This window comes from Pipistrellus kuhlii, unplaced genomic scaffold, assembly GCF_014108245.1.
Source record: "Pipistrellus kuhlii isolate mPipKuh1 unplaced genomic scaffold, mPipKuh1.p scaffold_m20_p_2, whole genome shotgun sequence".
Classification (NCBI taxonomy): domain Eukaryota; kingdom Metazoa; phylum Chordata; class Mammalia; order Chiroptera; family Vespertilionidae; genus Pipistrellus; species Pipistrellus kuhlii.
Window position 1 is genome coordinate 3,655,368 of NW_023425515.1, and position 17,236 is coordinate 3,672,603.

Consider the following 17,236-nt stretch of genomic DNA (forward strand, 5'->3'; position numbering starts at 1 on the left):
CTGTAGCATTTCCTACCCCCAAATTTAAAAACTGATTAGCACTCACTGGGTCCTTAAATAACCTCAACTGTCCAGAGTCAAGAATGCCTTTAAATTCCTCAGGGAAGGCCACGCACACACCCCTTGGCCCCTTCAGTGGGTCACCGAGAACTCAGGGCCCACACTGGGCTCAGTGGGATTTGGTGTAAGCCAATACTTAGAAGTTAACTATCCGAGTTCAGTGTGTCAGCATTTCAGCCTCTCATCCTAAACCTAAGAAACTATGATGGACCTTTAAGTAAGGTGGAGGGCATGTCCACCAGTTTCTTTACCCGGTGTCTACTGCTGCTTGTCACGTGAATTGGAGGGGAATGACTGGCAGGTGCTGTCACTCGGCCATCTTCTAGGAGGGCTCCTGCCGTAAGCGTATCCAGCGCGGCTGGCCACCTCACTGCAAACCCCTGGGCCAGCTCCTGCCTGGCCCCTGTCTGCTTCCTCCTCTCAAAATGGGATGTAGGCGATGACGGGGGACACCTCTCCCCTGGTGGGCTTGTGAGGGGCATTCAAGTCTCAAGTCCCCATGGAGACTATGTCTCCCGGGCCCCTATCACCCACACCAGGCCTTTGGCCTGTGTCTTGCCAACACCCTCCTGCCAAAGACCCACCCCACCCCCTGCCCCCCAGGAGCACACGTACAGTCAAGCTGGGTTGATGGACTTGCGGCAAGGAACGCTGCACTTCTGGGCATCGCAGGAGGAAGATGTTAGGAAGGACTCAGTGTAGGATTTGGGCTGCGTTAGGTGGTTTGGGGGAGGTTCAAGGAAACAGATCTTAATCAGAATCGGATGCGTTAGGGGGTGAGGGCAGTTGGGTCTTGGGTATCTTAATAACCCGTCTAGAAACCAGGCTGCGGCTGAGAGGGTAGGAAGTCGCCGTTACTCCTGTCAGCCAGCAGAGGGCGCGGTGTGGGTTGGACTTCCCACATGTGTTCCTTGGTCTGAGATGTCCCTGGACGGGCTCACTTCCAAGGCCCGAATGTGCTAGAAAGGATGCAGGGCTTAGGATGTAAAGACCTGGACCTCCTGGCGAGGCGCCTCTCAGCAGGGACTCCTGGACAGGCTCCTTCTCTGCAGGACAAGCAGAGAAATCTCTCCGAGCCGGTGTCTCTTTTCCACGGGAAGGATGGCTCAGATCAAGGCCCCTCACCCTGCCCTCCGTGGACAGCACTGCTGTGTGGCACCACGCAGCATGATGAGGGTGTGATGGAATTGTCCTGTGTCTTTAAGAGAGTCCCATCGACGGGAACAGCAGGGGACGCTCAGCCTGAGCGAGTGTGCACACCCGTCTGTGCTCGCTGAGCTGCCCGCCTGGGGGCGGTGTCCCAGGCAACAACTCTCCATCGAAGGATTGTTAAAACTTCCCGGAAACTAAATGGGATCTTCCCGGTGGCCCTGCTTCACTTATTCCGATAGCCGGGTCTATTTTCAGAAGAAAGCAAGCAAGAGGTGGCCACCTAAGCGGAACCACACTTAAACTTGACTTGCAAATAAATACAAAGACGTGCTGCTTTGCAATATGCTTTTATCAGCTTTCTCTCCCCTGAGAAAGACATTCCTGGTTCCATTTATGAAACTTAAGGTGCCCATTTGACATGTCTTAGCTCAGCTGCAGGGGGCAGGGGCCTCTGAAGGTGGCTCGCCCTCCCCGGCGCGTCTGCTCTGGGTCTGAGGCCTGCACAAACCTTGCAGCAGCTTAGGGGTATTTTCTGCTCCGGCTCCCCAGGCTGGGGCAGACACTCTGCCCCCAGGGGCCGCGACACCCCCCGCCGTCCCTCGTCTGTGACACACTGAGAAGAGAACGGGAGAGACGCTGCAGAAAGAAAGCACAAAACACAAAGTCTCAGGAACGGAGACCTGGCCTCATGCTGAGCGGGGATCTTTATTCTTTAAAACATCGGGTCCCAGGCATTAGCGTTCAGCCGGAGCCTGGCCAGGAGCGGGGGCTAGCAAAGCAGAGAGGAGCAGGCAGGACGACCGCATGTGGACATTCACTGCTCATGGCGTCCAGGTCGGTGGGCGTGGCTTCAGAATGTGCATTCTGGAAGCAAAGCACAGCATATGTTATCGGGAACGGGTCTCCTCTCCATCCCCAGCTGCCCAGCTTCTCAAGGTCAAGCCAGACTCCAAGGTCAATGCTTATGCTGCATTCTCTCTTTTCTCCCGCCTTACCCCCCGTGGGAGATCTGCCACACGCCCCACTGGGCCCTGGGTGGGGGAGGGCAGATGATCAATGAGAGGGGCCTCTGCAGGCCACCCTGTGCCCAGGAAGGTGTGCAGCCCCCTCCAGATTATCGGGGCGCTGCCTCCGGGAAGGTGTCCTCCTGAGAGGTGAGCTGGCACTTGGCTGCCAGATGGCTCACAGTGACCTCTGCTCCCGGGGTGTGTGAGGCGGGGCCGATGGAACCACCCATGTGCATGCCATCTGTCGCTGACAGGGGGTTCCCGGGTGGTTATCTTGCACCTCACTGTGTCACCGAGGGGAGGGGGGCAGGGTGTGGAGACACCTGAGCACCTGCCTGCACGTCACCAATGTTGGTGGTTGGTTTGCTGATGGGCCCAGCTTTCCAAGCCCACGCCGTGTCCAGTCCCTCCGGGACAGAGTTTACCTTAGTTCCTCGATAGAATGCCCTGACTTTGCCACCTTTTTGAAACAATTGCTTTTGCATTCTTGCACAAACCACTGGGCAACAGGACCGCAGGGAGCTGGTGGCTGGCTGCCCTGGCATGAAGCCTCTGGCTGAGGTCTCCGCCGGCGAGCAGCCATGGCACCGGGGTAGCCTGCCCAGGGCCCAGGGCGGGTGGCCTGCTGGCGACCGGGAGGCTCCACACGTGCCCAGAAAGGACCCGGCGCCCGGGGAACGGCTCACCTGTGGCCTGCAGAGGCTTGAAGCACCAGGGCACCTCGGGGATGCTCGAGTCAAAGCAGCAGCCCCGGTTGTTGCAGTGCTCGGGGGTGACCTCGGGGTACGCGCAGTCCACTCTGTCTTTGGCCGGGATGGCGCACTGGCTCTCCACTGTCCCAGACAAAGCCCGGTCAGCAGCGGCCAGCACCCCGCTGGCTTGGGGAGGGTCTGCGGGCTCCGCTGGGCAAGCCTGCACCCTTCTCCCCTCTCCCTGCCTGACTTCAGAGGGTGTGACTCCCTCCCCAGCAGGTGCTTGGGGCGAACCCTCTTTCTGTGTAAATATTTAAAGAGAAGCGCCCCACAGGGGGGCTGGCCTGCTGCCTGCGTGCTTCCTGAGCCTTGTCAAGGAGTCACTGCGGGCCGTGTCCCCGCAGGCTGGCAGCGGCTCGGGAATCAGGGCCCCCTGAACCAGAAACAGGTTCCCTTTGTTTATCTACAAGAACCCATCCCCACTTAAATGAAAAGGTTGACGGGTGTGTGTGTGTGTGTGTGTGTGTGTGTGTGTGTGTATGCATTCAGTAGAGGGAGTCACAGCACTCGCTGAGCTTTCCGCTTCCTTCCAGCACCCACCTGTCCCCGTGTGTCCTGAGGTCTCCAAGCCTGGGTCTCAGGTCCACCGGGCCTCAGCACCTAAGCACGCCTGCTGAGGACGCCGGATAGACAGCGCACGGACTCTGCTCTGTCCTCACCACTGGCTGCCGGTCAGGCTACAGCTCCTGACTCCCGGGTTCCCCAACATTGGAATCGGCTGGGGATCTTGAAACACCCCTTCCCCCACCCCCTAGACATTCAGACAGAGTCGGCGCATCCTGGGCTCCGGTGAGGCTAAGGGTCCCGGGTTTGGGAAGGGCTGCCTGTGGCACAGTTTGGTAGTGAACCTGATAAAAGCCATGCCCTAATTTCTTCAAGCCACACACACACACACACACACACACACACACACACACACACCCCACCCGGAGGTGCACTGCAAGGGTCATTCTGGAAGTCACCCTGGTCATAGGTCTGTCCTTTCTGTGGGGGGCAGTGGGGCTGGGCACTGGCTGCCAGCCGCCAGCCCCGGGTTCTGACCCTGAAGGGCAGCATGCCTTAGTCTGTTATTAACGCCCTGAGCCTCAGTTTCCTTATCTCACATGGGGACAGCAAGATCCGGTTTATAGAGAGAAAAGTGAATCTGCTAAACAGCAATCACTCAATGCATGTGGGGTCTGGTCACCTTCTCAGGTACTCCCAAGCCCCCGAGCATGGGTCTTCGGTGTCCCTTCCCCTCGCCCGGGTCCCCGCTGCCGCCAGGCCCACGTGGTACTCACACAGGCCCACGTACTGCGCGGACGAGCTGGAGGTCCCCAAGGCCAGGACCAGCGCCAGCAGCCAGAGCGCTCTGGCCTCCATCGTCACTGCAGGTTCTGGGGACCCGGCTGCTCAGAGCCCTCGTTTATACCCCTGTGTTTGCACAGCCTTCTGGGCTTTGTTTGCTTGGGGATGAGCCTTCCCTGCAGCTGGCCGCGCCCGCTTTTCCTGGCACCTGATTGTCCAGTCCTCGGAGGCCCAGCTCCCTGAGCAGAGAGGGTGGGTCGCCCCCACAGTGGTGCCTGGGGCTGACGCTCCTCCCTCAGGGAGCAGGGCTGTGCCTCCCCAGGGCAGCCTGGCCAGGAGGAGAGAAGATGGGGCTGGCCATCAGTACCAAGAGTCTGGAAGGCTCCCTCTGCAATGACAACAGTCCCCGGGCCACTTAGTCCCCCCAGGTCAGCCCTGGGTCTTGAGAGGACAGGCAGCAAGCCCCACTCAGGTAATTTGTGTCTGCGACTTTATTTCTCTCTCCCGGCTCCTGCAAGGTGCAAATTCCTTTCCTTCCTTTTTGGCATTTTTTCCAGCAAAGAAATACGTTTATTATTAATTACATTTGAATAAATGTATTAAGTAAAGTTATTCAGTACATTTTTGTTGTTGTCAATCCTCACCCAAAGATTTTTTCCCCCCTGTTGATTTTTAGAAAGAGTGGAAGGGAGGGGGAGACACAGAGAGAGAAACATCGATGTGAGAGAAAGACATGTGCTCTGATTGGGGATTTAACCTGCAATCAAGGTAACATGCTCTTGACTGGAATCAAACCCAGGACCTGTCAGTCCTCGGGCGGAGGCTCTATCCATTGAGCCAAACTGGCTGGGACTATCTATAATAATAAAAGGGTAATATGCTAATTAGACTGGATGTCATTCCGGACGACCTTCCAGACAAAGCCGGGGCTACAGGGAAGCCCAGTCCCAGGTGCCAGGAGGAAGCCGGTGCCGGTAGCCGGGGGAAGGAAGGCCTACTCTTGCACAGATTCCACGCATCAGGCCTCTAGTTCAATATATTTTAATAAAAATGTAATATGTGCAGTTGGTTTTTTAAAACCAGAAAGTGCAAAAATCCCCTTCTGTTTAGCAGTGTTCGTGTTTAATACTTTCTTAGATGTTTTTCCAGAAATGTTCTCTCTAGATCTAAGCACACTTAAAACTATATATATATATTTTTATATTGATTTTTTTTATTTTACGGAGAGGAAGGGAGAAGAATAGTTAGAAATATTGATGAGAGAGAGACATCAATCAGCTGCCTCCTGCACACTCCCCACTGGGGATGTGCCTGCAACCAAGGTACATACCTTTGACCAGAATCTAACCTGGGACTCTATCCACTGAGCCACACCTGTTAGGACATAAGCACACTTTTAACCCAAATGGGAGCTCGCTAGATGTGTTTGCCCAGCTTGCATTTTCTTTCAATGAAGGCTATATCTGGGAAAGTGTTTTGTAACAGCACGTCTAAATGAACTGGGACTATTTCTACCCATTTTCCAGAAGAGCAAAATAAGACTCAGAAATGAAGGTGGCCGTCCCAGGTGCCTCTAGGAAACCTGGTGGAGCTGAGATTCAAACCACCTCCATGACTTGTGACTCCCCAGCCCCAGCCCCTCGCACGTAGTGAGCCCAGATGAATGGACTTGGGGCGACAGTCCTCCATCAGGGAGCAGAGTTGTCCCCTCCACGCTCAGGCAGGAGACAGGAGGAGCAGCCTCTGTGTTGTTTTTGGTGCGCTCGCTTGGGGCCCAGAGGGAGCGTGAGGCCAGCAGACGCAGGGTTTCATGCTGTGGGGAACATCTTCCCGGAAGATTCCTGGGATCCTTTCCGGGCCAGACCCCTGCCTATCCACTGCCAGGACCCGGGCCAGGCCAAGCGGTGGAGCTGAAAGCACGAACACCCCAAAACATACTTAGAAGGTACGGTTGTGGGGAGGCGGGCCAGGCCAGGAGGTCTTCCCCTGCCTGGCCTCCATGGGCCCTGGTCCGCACCAGAGCTCTTTGTTTTTAATTAAAAATTTTGTTTTCAATTATAGTTGACATTCAATATTATTTTGTCTTAGTTTCAGATGCACAGCATATTGGTTAGAAAGTCATTTACTTTACAAAGTGGGCCTCCTGGTACTTCCAGCACCCACCTGGCACCACACAGTTAATATCATATTCTTGACTGTATTCCCTGTGCTGTCTGTACTGTACATCCCCATGGCTATTCTGTAACCACCAATCTGTGCTTCTCAACCCTTTCTCCTTTTTCACCCACCCCCTCAACCCCCTCTGCCCCAGCACCCTCTTCTCCAGCAACCACCAGTCTGTTCTCCGCATCTATGAACCTGTTTCTGTTTTGTTTGTTTATATTGTTCTTTAGATTCCATGTCTATGAGAAATCATATGGTATTTGTCTTTCTCTGAGTGACCTCTTTCACTTAGCATAATACCCTGTAGGTCCATCCGTGCTGTCACAAAAGGTATCATTTCATTTTTAAAAAATATATATTTTATTGATTCCTTACAGAGAGGAAGAGAGAGGGATAGAGAGTTAGAAACATCAATGAGAGAGAATCATCGGTCAGCTGCCTCTTGCACACCCCCCACTGGGGATGTGCCTGCAACCAAGGCACACGCCCCTGACTGGAATCGAACCTGGGACCCTTCAGTCCGCAGGCTGACACTCTATCCACTGAGGCAAACCGGTTGTGGCTCATTTCATTCTTTTTCATGGCTAAGTAATTATACTGCATCACAGCTTTTTATTTATTTTATTTTTATTTTTAAAATATATTTTATTGATTTTCCACAGAGAGAAAGGAAGAGGGATAGAAAGCTAGAAATGTCGATGAGAGAGAAACATCGACCAGCTGCCTCCTGCACACCCCCTGCTGGGGATGTGCTCGCAACCAATGTACATGCCCTTGACCGGAATCGAACCTGGGACCCTTCAGTCCGCAGACTGACGCTCTATCCACAACCAGTTTTGGCAGCATCACAGCTTTTTTAAAATATTATATTTTTATTGATTTAAGACAGGAAGGGAGAGGGAGAGAGAAAAAGAAAAGTCAATGATGAGAGAGAATCATTGATTGGCTGCCTCCTGCATGTCCCCGACTGCGATTAAGCCCAAAACCCCTGCATGCTCCCTGTTAGGGACTCGAACCGTGATCTCCTAGTTCATAGGTTGACGCTCAACCACTAAGCCACACCGGCCAGGCAGTATCAGTCTTTTTATCTACTCATCTATTGACTGGCACTCGTTTCCATAGCATCCGGTGCTCTTGTAATCACCTGGAGGCTGGAACAGTGTAGACACTCCACCCCGCCCCACCCCAGGCAGATAATTCCGAGATTATTGAATTCCCTGGGCAGCCAACGCCCAGAGCCACCATCTGTGTCTGCTGCAGTTTAACTCAGTCACTCTCCACTGAGCCAGGACTGGGGGCTGGGGAAGGAATACGAAAGGTGACAAATCCCTGTTCTTAAAGAGTCCCCTTTGTTAAAGACCTGGTCATGCATAGATGGGGAAGCAGAGAGAATTGGTCCCCGCCTGGGCTCCGTGACCTTGGGGCCCTCATTTTACTGCTTGTGCCTCAGTTTCCTCACCTGTCACATAGTGCCTAGCCCCCAGGGCTGTGTGAGATGGTGACACAGAGCAGAGCTGGGCCCCGGACACACACAGAACACCTGCCAGGTGTGGCTACAGTGGCAGAGGGTCCAGCCCTTCTGGAGCCCCCAGTGGGATAGAAGTGACGGCTGCAGAGCTGGATTCCCACGGGTGTTGCCAGCACAGGCTCCTGCGGGTGCAGAGTGCCTGGGCTGGGCCTTGGAGACGAAAGGATTGTGTGAACGTTTGTGGGGAATCCATATATCCCCTTCCTTCTGTCCCAGGGAGCCCTCAGCCCAGGAACCAGCACTCCCCGCCAGGCACAGGAGAGGCCTGTGAGCCTGCCTGCCGCCAGAGCTCTCAGTCCCGTGGTCCTCCCTGTTCCCCGGGGGGCTCACATCCGAGGGATGGAGAAAACCGTGTCAGGGCTGCTGACCCCAGGGGCACTGCTCCTTGGCTCCGCCCTGACAGGTGGTTGCGGCAGGCACCCTGAGACCGAGGGCGAGCCTGGGTCTGGACTGTCCTGGGAGCCCTTCCCTGAAGCCCCTCCCACCCTGGGCTTGGTGTGCAGGAGGCAGGGAAGGCGAGGGTCCAAGAAGCAGGTGAAATGGCCCCGGGGGCTGGGCTGCCTTCCCCCCACGGGATGCATGGCCAGGGGCACACCTATGTGACCAGCACTGACTAAGTGTGGGCCACAGCCCTGGCGCTTGGCCTGCACATGCTGAGCCCTGAGGACAGCAGGCATGGTCCCTGACCTCAGAGACCATGGCTCCGGAGGGAGAACAAGGCTTAGCATGTACATTGCGGTGCCATGTGATCAGAGCCCGCACAATGCTGCTCAGCAGGCTTCTCATCTGGGGAGAGATCTCCACTGGGTCTTGAAAGATGAACAAGAACTCGCAGATGGGTGAGGCCAGAAGGGCGTTCCAGGCAGACACCAGGTCACCACCTCTCACCAAACACGGAGTCCACTGTGTCCTGCACGGGGCTACATGTTCTCTGTCACCTCTGGGCTTCTGACAGTGTCACTCGCGGCTCCCGGAGCCAGCAGGGAGCCAGGTGGAGGAAGAAAGTACAAAGTCATGCTCATCGACGTCTCTGGGTGGGCCCTGGTGCCACACCCCTCCCAGGAGCCTCCTGCTGACCAGCTGCCACATCGCTCTGCAGCTGCCTTGGTGTGGCCCCGCCCACTGTGTCTGCAGTTCCTCCTGCCAGACACCACCACCACCCCCAACCCCCCCCCCCCACCCCCCGTCTGCAGGTAGCAGCCATGGTGACAGATGCAGGAGGCCTCTGTCTTTGGGCGTGGTTTCCACTGAGTGCCCATGGGGGAGGGTGTTAGGACTTGCAAATGTGTCACCCACCAACTGTGCAGGGGGCAGGGGAGAGAGCAGGGTCCCAGTGAGTCCAGACAGAGGCCATGGTCCTAGGATGCTCCTCAGAGGACCTGGTCTCCTGTCCTCAATACTGGGCCAGTGCCTGTCCTCCCACACATGGTTGAAAGGGTGGGGGGGTCATATGACAGCCCTTAGTGTGTTCAGGGAAAGCCAGTGTCCACTTCAAGGTATACTTGGGGTGGCCTCACCAGTGACCTCTAACCCAGAGCTCCTTTGGGCACAAAACTATTGCATCAGCCCAGGTGCTGGTGCAGCAAGGAAAGTCCCAGAAGGAGTGGGTGGATGATGGGGACACAAAGGTGCAGAGATAAGTCAGAAATAAACAGAGCTGATAGCTGGGGAGAAGATGTGTGTGGGCACACCAGGCCCCTCGCTGACAGCCTGCCTTCTGGACAAGGGGGAGGAGGGAAAGGGAGTTTATCTCACCCACTGAACAAAGAAGTCAGCAGTCTTGAGACTTGTCAACATAAAAGCACCAGATGGTCTCATAAATTCTGGGGAAAGCCACAACAAAATAAAAGGGGACCTTGACATCTAGTCTGTTGTCCAAGATATCCAGCAAAGACCCTTTGAAACCTGTGTGGGAGGTATAAAACCCCTCCAGCCCCCAATGGGCACATGCTCAGGCTAGCTGAGTTGCCCACTTATGCTATATGCCAAGAGTATTTTATTTTTTATTTTTGGTTAAACCTCACCTGAGGATATTTTTCCATTGATTTTCAGAGAGATTAGAAGGGAGGGGGAGAGACACAAAGAGAAACCTCGATGTATTTATGGATATGAGTGAGAATAACATGAACTTCAGACCAATGGTGAACTCTGGGAAAAGGATGAGTAAAGAGGACACATTTATAATTTTATTTTTTATATTTTATGCACTGAAGGGGGGCTCCCTCAGCCCGGCCTGACCCCTCTCACAATCCAGAAGCCCTCAAGGGTGGGAGGCGACCCAGCAATCAGAGGAAAACGATACCCCATCACACCTCTGCTGCTGCCACTGCTGGCAGTGCAAGCCTTGGTTTGCCCTGGTTACTTGAACCTTAGGTGACTCTGGGCAGCTAGGCAGCCACCATCTGAGGCTTGCCTATACCCCTGGGCAGCTGGAGAGCTGAGGGGACTGGGGGACTCTGGAGGTGGGCTCCCTAGTGGGGCTGAGGGGACTGTGTACCGCCATCTTTGCAACAGTGTGAGGATCCATTAGCATAGTCCCTCTTTATTAGATAGGATAAGAGGCACTGAAGCAAAAAGAACAAAAAAACCCAGCCTCTATGAATCTGAGTAGTGAATATATAGATGACTGTAGAGGGCCTCATAGGAAGGCACATGGACATTCTCTAAATTGTCAGCTGAGCCCAAGGCACTGGCAGAGTTCATGTCCTAGTCACACACACCCCTCAAGAGGGTTGGGGGTGTTATTCAGTTTCTGATTTACCTTTGTCCAGGTGTCAGCAGGGGCGGGTCTAGATATGTAAATCCAGTAATGTTAGGGCCTAGTTAAGAATGCAAATAAGCTCCTTTGACCCTATAAATAAATCTGCTGCGTGGTTTGGGGGCTTGCTGCCTCTCCATCAGAGAGGATGGCGCCCACCTAGCGCCCAGCTTGATGAATCTATTTCTGCTTCTTGGTCTCTTTCTTTCTTTAATTTCCTAATCCCCAGCTCCTCCACTCAGGAACCTGACTGTTTCCTTTTCCGTGATGGAGATGGACGCGGAAAACAGAGAAACAGCCCCACAGATGACTGTCACATTTTTTCTCTCTATCTAATGAAAAGCGAAATATCAGCATGTAAGATTTTTATTTTTATTTTTAATCCCTAAAACATAAAGTGATTCGGGAGGCAGGGAGGGAGGTGCTGAGGGAGACAGAAGTCAACTCGCTGTCTAGGATCAGTGCACTGGGCTCCCGGAGGCTGGTCACTGTCGGAGAGGTATATCAGGCCAGGGACAGGGCAGAGGGCCACTTAGAAATCCCACCAGCATAGATAGATAGATAGATAGATAGATAGATAGATAGATAGATAGATGAATGTCTCAAGTCATTTTAAGTTGTCTTGTTTAATTCTTAGTTCTTGGGCTTCTGCAGTGCAATCTCAACTTTCTCTCTACATCAGTAGATTTGCTAAATCTGCTGAAGATGAGTACCTGGCTGTGTTCCTTTTCGGGGGTGGTGGGTGGAAGTAGGCTGACCTGGCATCCCAGAGGGGAAGCCCCACGTGAGTGTCCATGTTTCATACTGCTCATCTCTGGATCAGATGCACAGTCCCTGTGTCCTCCATGCCGTGGGCTATCTCACCCTGCACCTCAGACAGAGTAGGTCTGAGTAAGCAGACTAGAGATTGCGATTCGAACGTCTGAGAAATGACCCCTCATTTGTTCAGTCACAGGGGTGTGCTTGTGGACTGCTCACCAGCAGAAAAGGTCTTAGATTTGTCACTAAAATGTAGAATAAAAACAGTCAGAATTAAGAGTCTTACGTCCCTTAACATGCAACCTTTTTGAAAGGTTAGAGTCGGCCATGCGTGGGCAGGTTAAATAGCCACCTCAGATGGTAGATGAAGGAAAGTTGAATTTATTTAAGAAAAAGGAGGTGGAGAATGGGGATACCCAAAGGGAGGACCACACAGCACTGAGACAAGGGGTATTAGTCAATATACTCAGGAGAGTGAAGCAAGGAAGGGCGTAGAAGAAGCAGCAGGAGAGCCCGGGCTGGGCTGCTCGGGCTCCCTGGGAAAAGGGGGCCTTGGGAACAGGCGCAGGGGGTTAGCGAGGATGAGCTGTCACTGCCCACCGTTTCCCTGGTTGCATGTCTCATGGGCCCCTTAGAAGTTAGGGGCCACATGCCTGTGGGGAAAGGAGAGGGGGAAGGAATGGCACACGCGTGCCCCCCTAGGGGGGTGGGCATGCTGGGTCCTGTGTCCTGAGAGTATTTATCGCTCTCTTGCAGGTGGGAATCTGAAGGGAGGTTTCAGAGAGGGTCTCGATAAAATATTTGTCAGCCCTCCAGATGTGCTCTTTCAGGGTCGAGGTCTCCACTGATTGGCTGGCACCAGGGCAGGGGGTCCTTAGTCATTGCAGCTGGCCCTGAGGGCAGCCATGGTGTCACTGGTCTGGTTTTTCTGCTTTTCTGGGCCTAGAGCTGACATACAACTGAGGCCTGGATGCTATCTTTCGGGAGGAAAGGTCAAGGGTCTAAACCAAATGACTAGGATATGCTAGGGGAGGACAGGCTACCCTGAGACCAGGTTCTTGTTTTCCTAGGTTTGCCCTTGCTAGGCATCGGGGCTTTCTGCCTGGTGAGTTTCTACCTGGCCCATCGGCCTTGCTCTGCTCATGTCTGTCTAATGCTTATGCTTGTTTTTCCTGCTACATCTCCAACAGTGATTAGCCCAGCGCTAGAAAGTAGTTTAGGGAGAATTAAAAAGAAATTGAAAGCAGATCTCGCCCTTAAGAATGTTTGCCAAAAACAAAAACAGAACATTCTATCCATACGGCAGAGAACCGATAAGATGACGCAGGTTGAGTCTTAGGTGGGGAGGCAGCTGGTCACTGGCCCGGAGGCACAGGGCTGTCTACACAGGGGCAGGGAAAGCTCTCTGCAGAGGATGGTTCCTGACCGCTGGCCACTCTCCCAGTGGCTGCTGGGAGGATTCTGGTTGGGTTATGCTAAAGGTGCCCTGTGGGTATTTGCTGGGATCGCAGCAAGCAGATCTCTCATGTGGGCCCTTTGGCACTCACCATCATTTCAGATCCCTTTTTCCTGCCCTAATGGGTTCCCCTTATGAAGACTAATCCACCATGGGGTTGAAAACAGAGTGTGAGATTGCAAAGAATGGCAACATATGCAGGCAAGCGCCACCCCACTCCCTACACCCCCTCCTGTCCCACTCAGTTATAAAGGTATCCCATGTGCTCAAGACTCATCAGAGCCCTGTTTTGCATATCAAATGGCAAGAAACTACATTCCAAGGCTCCTTGCTCCATTATCCATACATACATAGCTCTCCCAGGGTATCTTCCTTCTGAATATCTTCAGGGGTTTTACCACAGTGGTGTTTGTTAAGCTCCTGCAGACGGATGCGTTATTGAACCAGAAACCATCAATCAATATTTACCAAACATTCACTGTGTGCCCAGGCTTCTGCCAGGTGCCGTGGGAGGTTGCCGAGGGAGAAGATGGAGAGGTCCCTGTTGATAAGAAAGCTGTAGACAGGGAGGGAACATCATACCCTCCGAGGCATGCGCTCTGTGGAATCCATGTGGCATTCCTGCTGCTACCGCCACTGCCCTCTAGTGGGCCCACCCATAAAGCACCGAGTAGGTGAAATGCTAACTTCAAAAGCAAGTTCACAAATAAACACGCAGCCCAGGGCGGGAGAGATCTGTGGGCACTGGGGCCTTGGTGTTAATGCCTCACTCTTCCTAGCAGAGGAAATCTTAAAGGAACAGGAGACTCTGAACTGAGCCACGCAGAAGTGATGTGACCGAGTCAACGAGGAGGCATTGCCTGAATGTGAGAAACGGGGAGATGAAGGAACCCCCTCTCAGGGAGAGAAGGTGCCTCTCTCTGGGGCATTGGGGCAGGGGGAGACTGTCCTAGACTCAGAGCAGCTGTGGTGGAGGAGACCCTGGGCCGTCCCCCCGCCCCCTGGCAGGAGGGTCCCAAGGACCTTGTTTCCAGATGGAAGATGCTCAAGGACCAAGCACAGTGGTCATAACCCTGGCCCTTCACCTTCATCTTGTAGTGAGGAAGGGTGAGAGAGGATGGCCCTGTAGGGTTAGAGAGAGAAGATGGGGTTCAAGCTTCTTGTGGGTGTCACGGGTTCCTGAAGGACAACCATGGTGCCTGCACTGGGTGTGGCGTTCCAGCAGTGATGTACAGGCAGCCGAATGGGTAAAGCACCATCGTCATGCTACTAGCAGGTGTGGCTGCCTCTGTAACAGGAGATCCACATGCAAGCACTGATTCATTACGGTTGTGACGATTTTGAGATGCAAACTCTAAGGCATTCCCGGTCCCCCAAGACCCCGTTCAGCTCAACTGGGTCCAACGCAATGCCCAGACCCCTACACTGCCCTCACGCTGGGTGGCATGCCCAGAGCAACTATCCAGTCCTGGTGCAGACCCTTGGCTTCACCTGCTCTCCGAGGGCTTCCCCTAAGCCGCCTTTGCTTACTGGGCACCGCTCTCTGCTCTGCTCCCTGGTACCCCGACTGTGGGAGAGGGGAGGACCTTGCCAGGTGATTGGGGGACAGGAGGGGTTTTGAAAAGAATGAAGGATGCTGACCTGCCTGCAGCTCGCAGGAGAGGAGCTCGACAGTGCTGCGCCCTGGGGCAGCAGTTACTTATCTGACAAGTTGCATGGCTCCTGGCCGGTGGGGAGTCGCTATTGAATCGATGGGAAAGCATCAGCAGTGGTGGAGGTTCATCAATCCCCGGGAAAGCACACGGGGCAGACGGGCAGGCACCTGCGCCGGCTGTATTGGCGCTATTGGCTGCGAGGAGAATCATCTGGCTCCAAGGTGCACTGCAGAGTAGCCGGGCCATCAGCAGGGGCGTCTGAGAGTCGGAGGCTTAATGTCAGGTCTAAGAGGGAGCAGGAGGTAAAGCGGGCAGGGAGGGGGCAGTGGCTGCCGAGGCTGTAGACGTGAACACAAAATAAAAAATAATAATAAATAGAACCCTCAGCCCCTTTTCAGGAACTACAAAAATAATTCACAGTAATTTTGTATGGTATAAGACAAAGTGAATTTGTTATCAGTAAAAGTGTGTTTTGTTTTGTTTTTTTACCAGAGAACGCTGCTCATCCTGGTAAGCCAAGCCGCTGCGGACCGCCCTCTGAGTGGCTGCTCCCGCTGTGAGAGTGCACTGACTACCAGGGGGCAGCTCCTTCTTTGAGCATCTGCCCCCTGGTGGTCAGTGCACATCATAGTGACCAGTCGACCCGTCGTTCTGGTCATTCTGCCTTTTGATGGCTGGACTTTTGTATTTTGAGATAGGACAGAGCTAGAACCCACCCAAATGTCCATCAGCTGGTGACATAATGTGAAATACCCCAAATCATGGAACACTAAGCAACAAGGAAAAGCAATGAAGGACCTGAATGAACCTCAAAAGTAGTATGTTGCCTGGCTTGCGTGTCTCAACGGTTGAGAGTCAACCTATGAACTAGGAGGTCACTGTTCGATTCCATGTCAGGCCACATGCCTTAGTTGTGGGCTCTATCTCCAGTGTGGGGTGTATAGGAGGCAGCTGATCTATGATTCTCTCTTTTCATAGATGTTTCTATCTCTCCCTCCCTCTGCCTCTCTGAAATCAATAAAAATAAATATATTTCTAAAAGCAGTCTGCTGAATGAAAGACTCAAAAGACCACACACGGTGTGATTAAGCTCTGTGAAATTCCAGCAGAGGCCAAACTACACTGAAAGAAAGCAGGTCATTGGTCTCTTGGGCCTGGAGGTGGGAGGAGAGTCTGCATTACAAAAGAGCATAAGGAAATCCGTGGGTGGGGGGTAAGGATGAAGATGTTCTGTCTTTTCACTGTGGTCATGTCTGCATGGCTGTACACATTTTTCAAAACTCACTGGGCTGGTTTACTTAAAATAGGCCATTTTTACTGTCCTGCATTATACCTCCAGGAAGCTAATGCAAAAAAGCACACACACCTCAAGGTATAAACATCACCATGACCTGTATTCCCGTTGTGAAGACAGTGAACTGGTCGATGGAAGGGTGGTTCTGTGACTGAGTTGTGTGGTCCCCCAATTCATGTGTGACTGTCCCTGGAGATGGGGCCTTTATGGACATAATTAAGCTTAAATGAAGCCGTAAGCATAGGACCCTGATCTGACAGGGTTAGAGTCCTTATAAGAAGAGGAAGAGAGACAAGAGCCGGCCCCTCTTTCTCATGTGCATGTAAGTCTCCCCCGTGAGGACACAGAGGGAAGGCGAGGCGGGAAGAGAGCTGTTTCTAACCCCCAGGTGCAACTTTAAACAGAATCTCTGCTTCTCGAGTCCTCATCAACAAAGTCAGGCTGATCCGGCTTTAGAAGCTCCGCAACTTACAATAGTCAGTGAGATCAATTTCTTGAGGTTAAGCTATACAGAGGCATAGATGCCACATCATTGCTGCCTGAAGTGCCCAGTAGGGGGCAGGTGAAGGTTGGAGAATTGTGTTCTTGTGTTGGCCAGCAGGGGGGCACTAGAGGAAAGGCAGCGGAGTGAGCATCCTTGGCCCAGGGAGGCTCTTTAAGGTGGAAAACACCTTAGATTCATTAGCCATGAGTCCGAATGGGACGAATAGAAGGGTCCTTCCTTCCCTTAAGTCACGTATTCGATGGTGTGAAATTAAGATTGAACATCTATGTTCAATCACAGGAAAATAAATATGGAAGCTGTCACTCAGGGGCCCTTGTGGGAACCTGGTCACCCAGCCCTGGAGCTGGGGCATCAGCACATCTGTGTCTGAGCTGCCAGAGAGGGCTGGCTGCACTGGACCCGGGATCAGACTCTTTCGGGGTCCATGGAATGGAGGCAAATCCTCTATTCCCAACCCCCAAGGTGGCAGGGAAGCTAAGGAAACTCCAGGGGTGTGCTGGGACTTCCCACCACGACCCACAGATACTGACCAGAACTTCGGGGAGGAGCAGAGGCCATGAGCAGGGCAGGGAACACCGCCAGCCAGGCAGACCCCCGGCTTTCCCGGTGAGGTGGCAGCCTCGGTAGGTAGTCCAGCCTGTGATGGAACCGCTGCCCACTGGGACCATAGTGTTAGCCAGGGCCACAGAAGAACCCCAGGAAGGGGGCTTGGCAGGGATGGGCCTCCTGGATAAGGATGTGGGCTCCTGGAGGAGCTGATGGGCACTGAGTAATGGGACCACGTTGTCATCCTGATTAATGGAGCCGGGCCTACGGGGAAGTGTGTGTATTAATGATAATAATGACTAGCATCATGTTCT

General features: G+C 53.4%; 1 protein-coding gene across 1 annotated transcript; it reads right to left on the reverse strand.

The window, feature by feature from the left end:
• Positions 1–1,878: 1,878 nt before the first annotated feature.
• On the reverse strand, positions 1,879–4,389 carry TFF3 (trefoil factor 3). Its single transcript, XM_036445290.2, has 3 exons — positions 4,252–4,389; positions 2,906–3,052; positions 1,879–2,076 (listed from the first exon to the last, which is right to left on the reverse strand). The coding sequence occupies exons 1-3, from the start codon at positions 4,331–4,333 to the stop codon at positions 2,063–2,065; spliced, it is 243 nt and encodes an 80-aa protein (XP_036301183.1). The 5' UTR covers positions 4,334–4,389; the 3' UTR covers positions 1,879–2,062.
• Positions 4,390–17,236: the final 12,847 nt, after the last annotated feature.

What these genes read in the sequence shown, in the direction of transcription:
- TFF3 (XM_036445290.2), bottom strand. Translation starts at nt 4,333, where the DNA reads ATGGAGGCCAGAGCGCTCTGGCTGCTGGCGCTGGTCCTGGCCTTGGGG. An exon ending in CGCGCAGTACGTGGGCCTGT is followed by an intron (nt 3,053 to 4,251) that starts GTGAGTACCACG and finishes TGTCTGGGACAG; the next exon opens with TGGAGAGCCAGTGCGCCATC.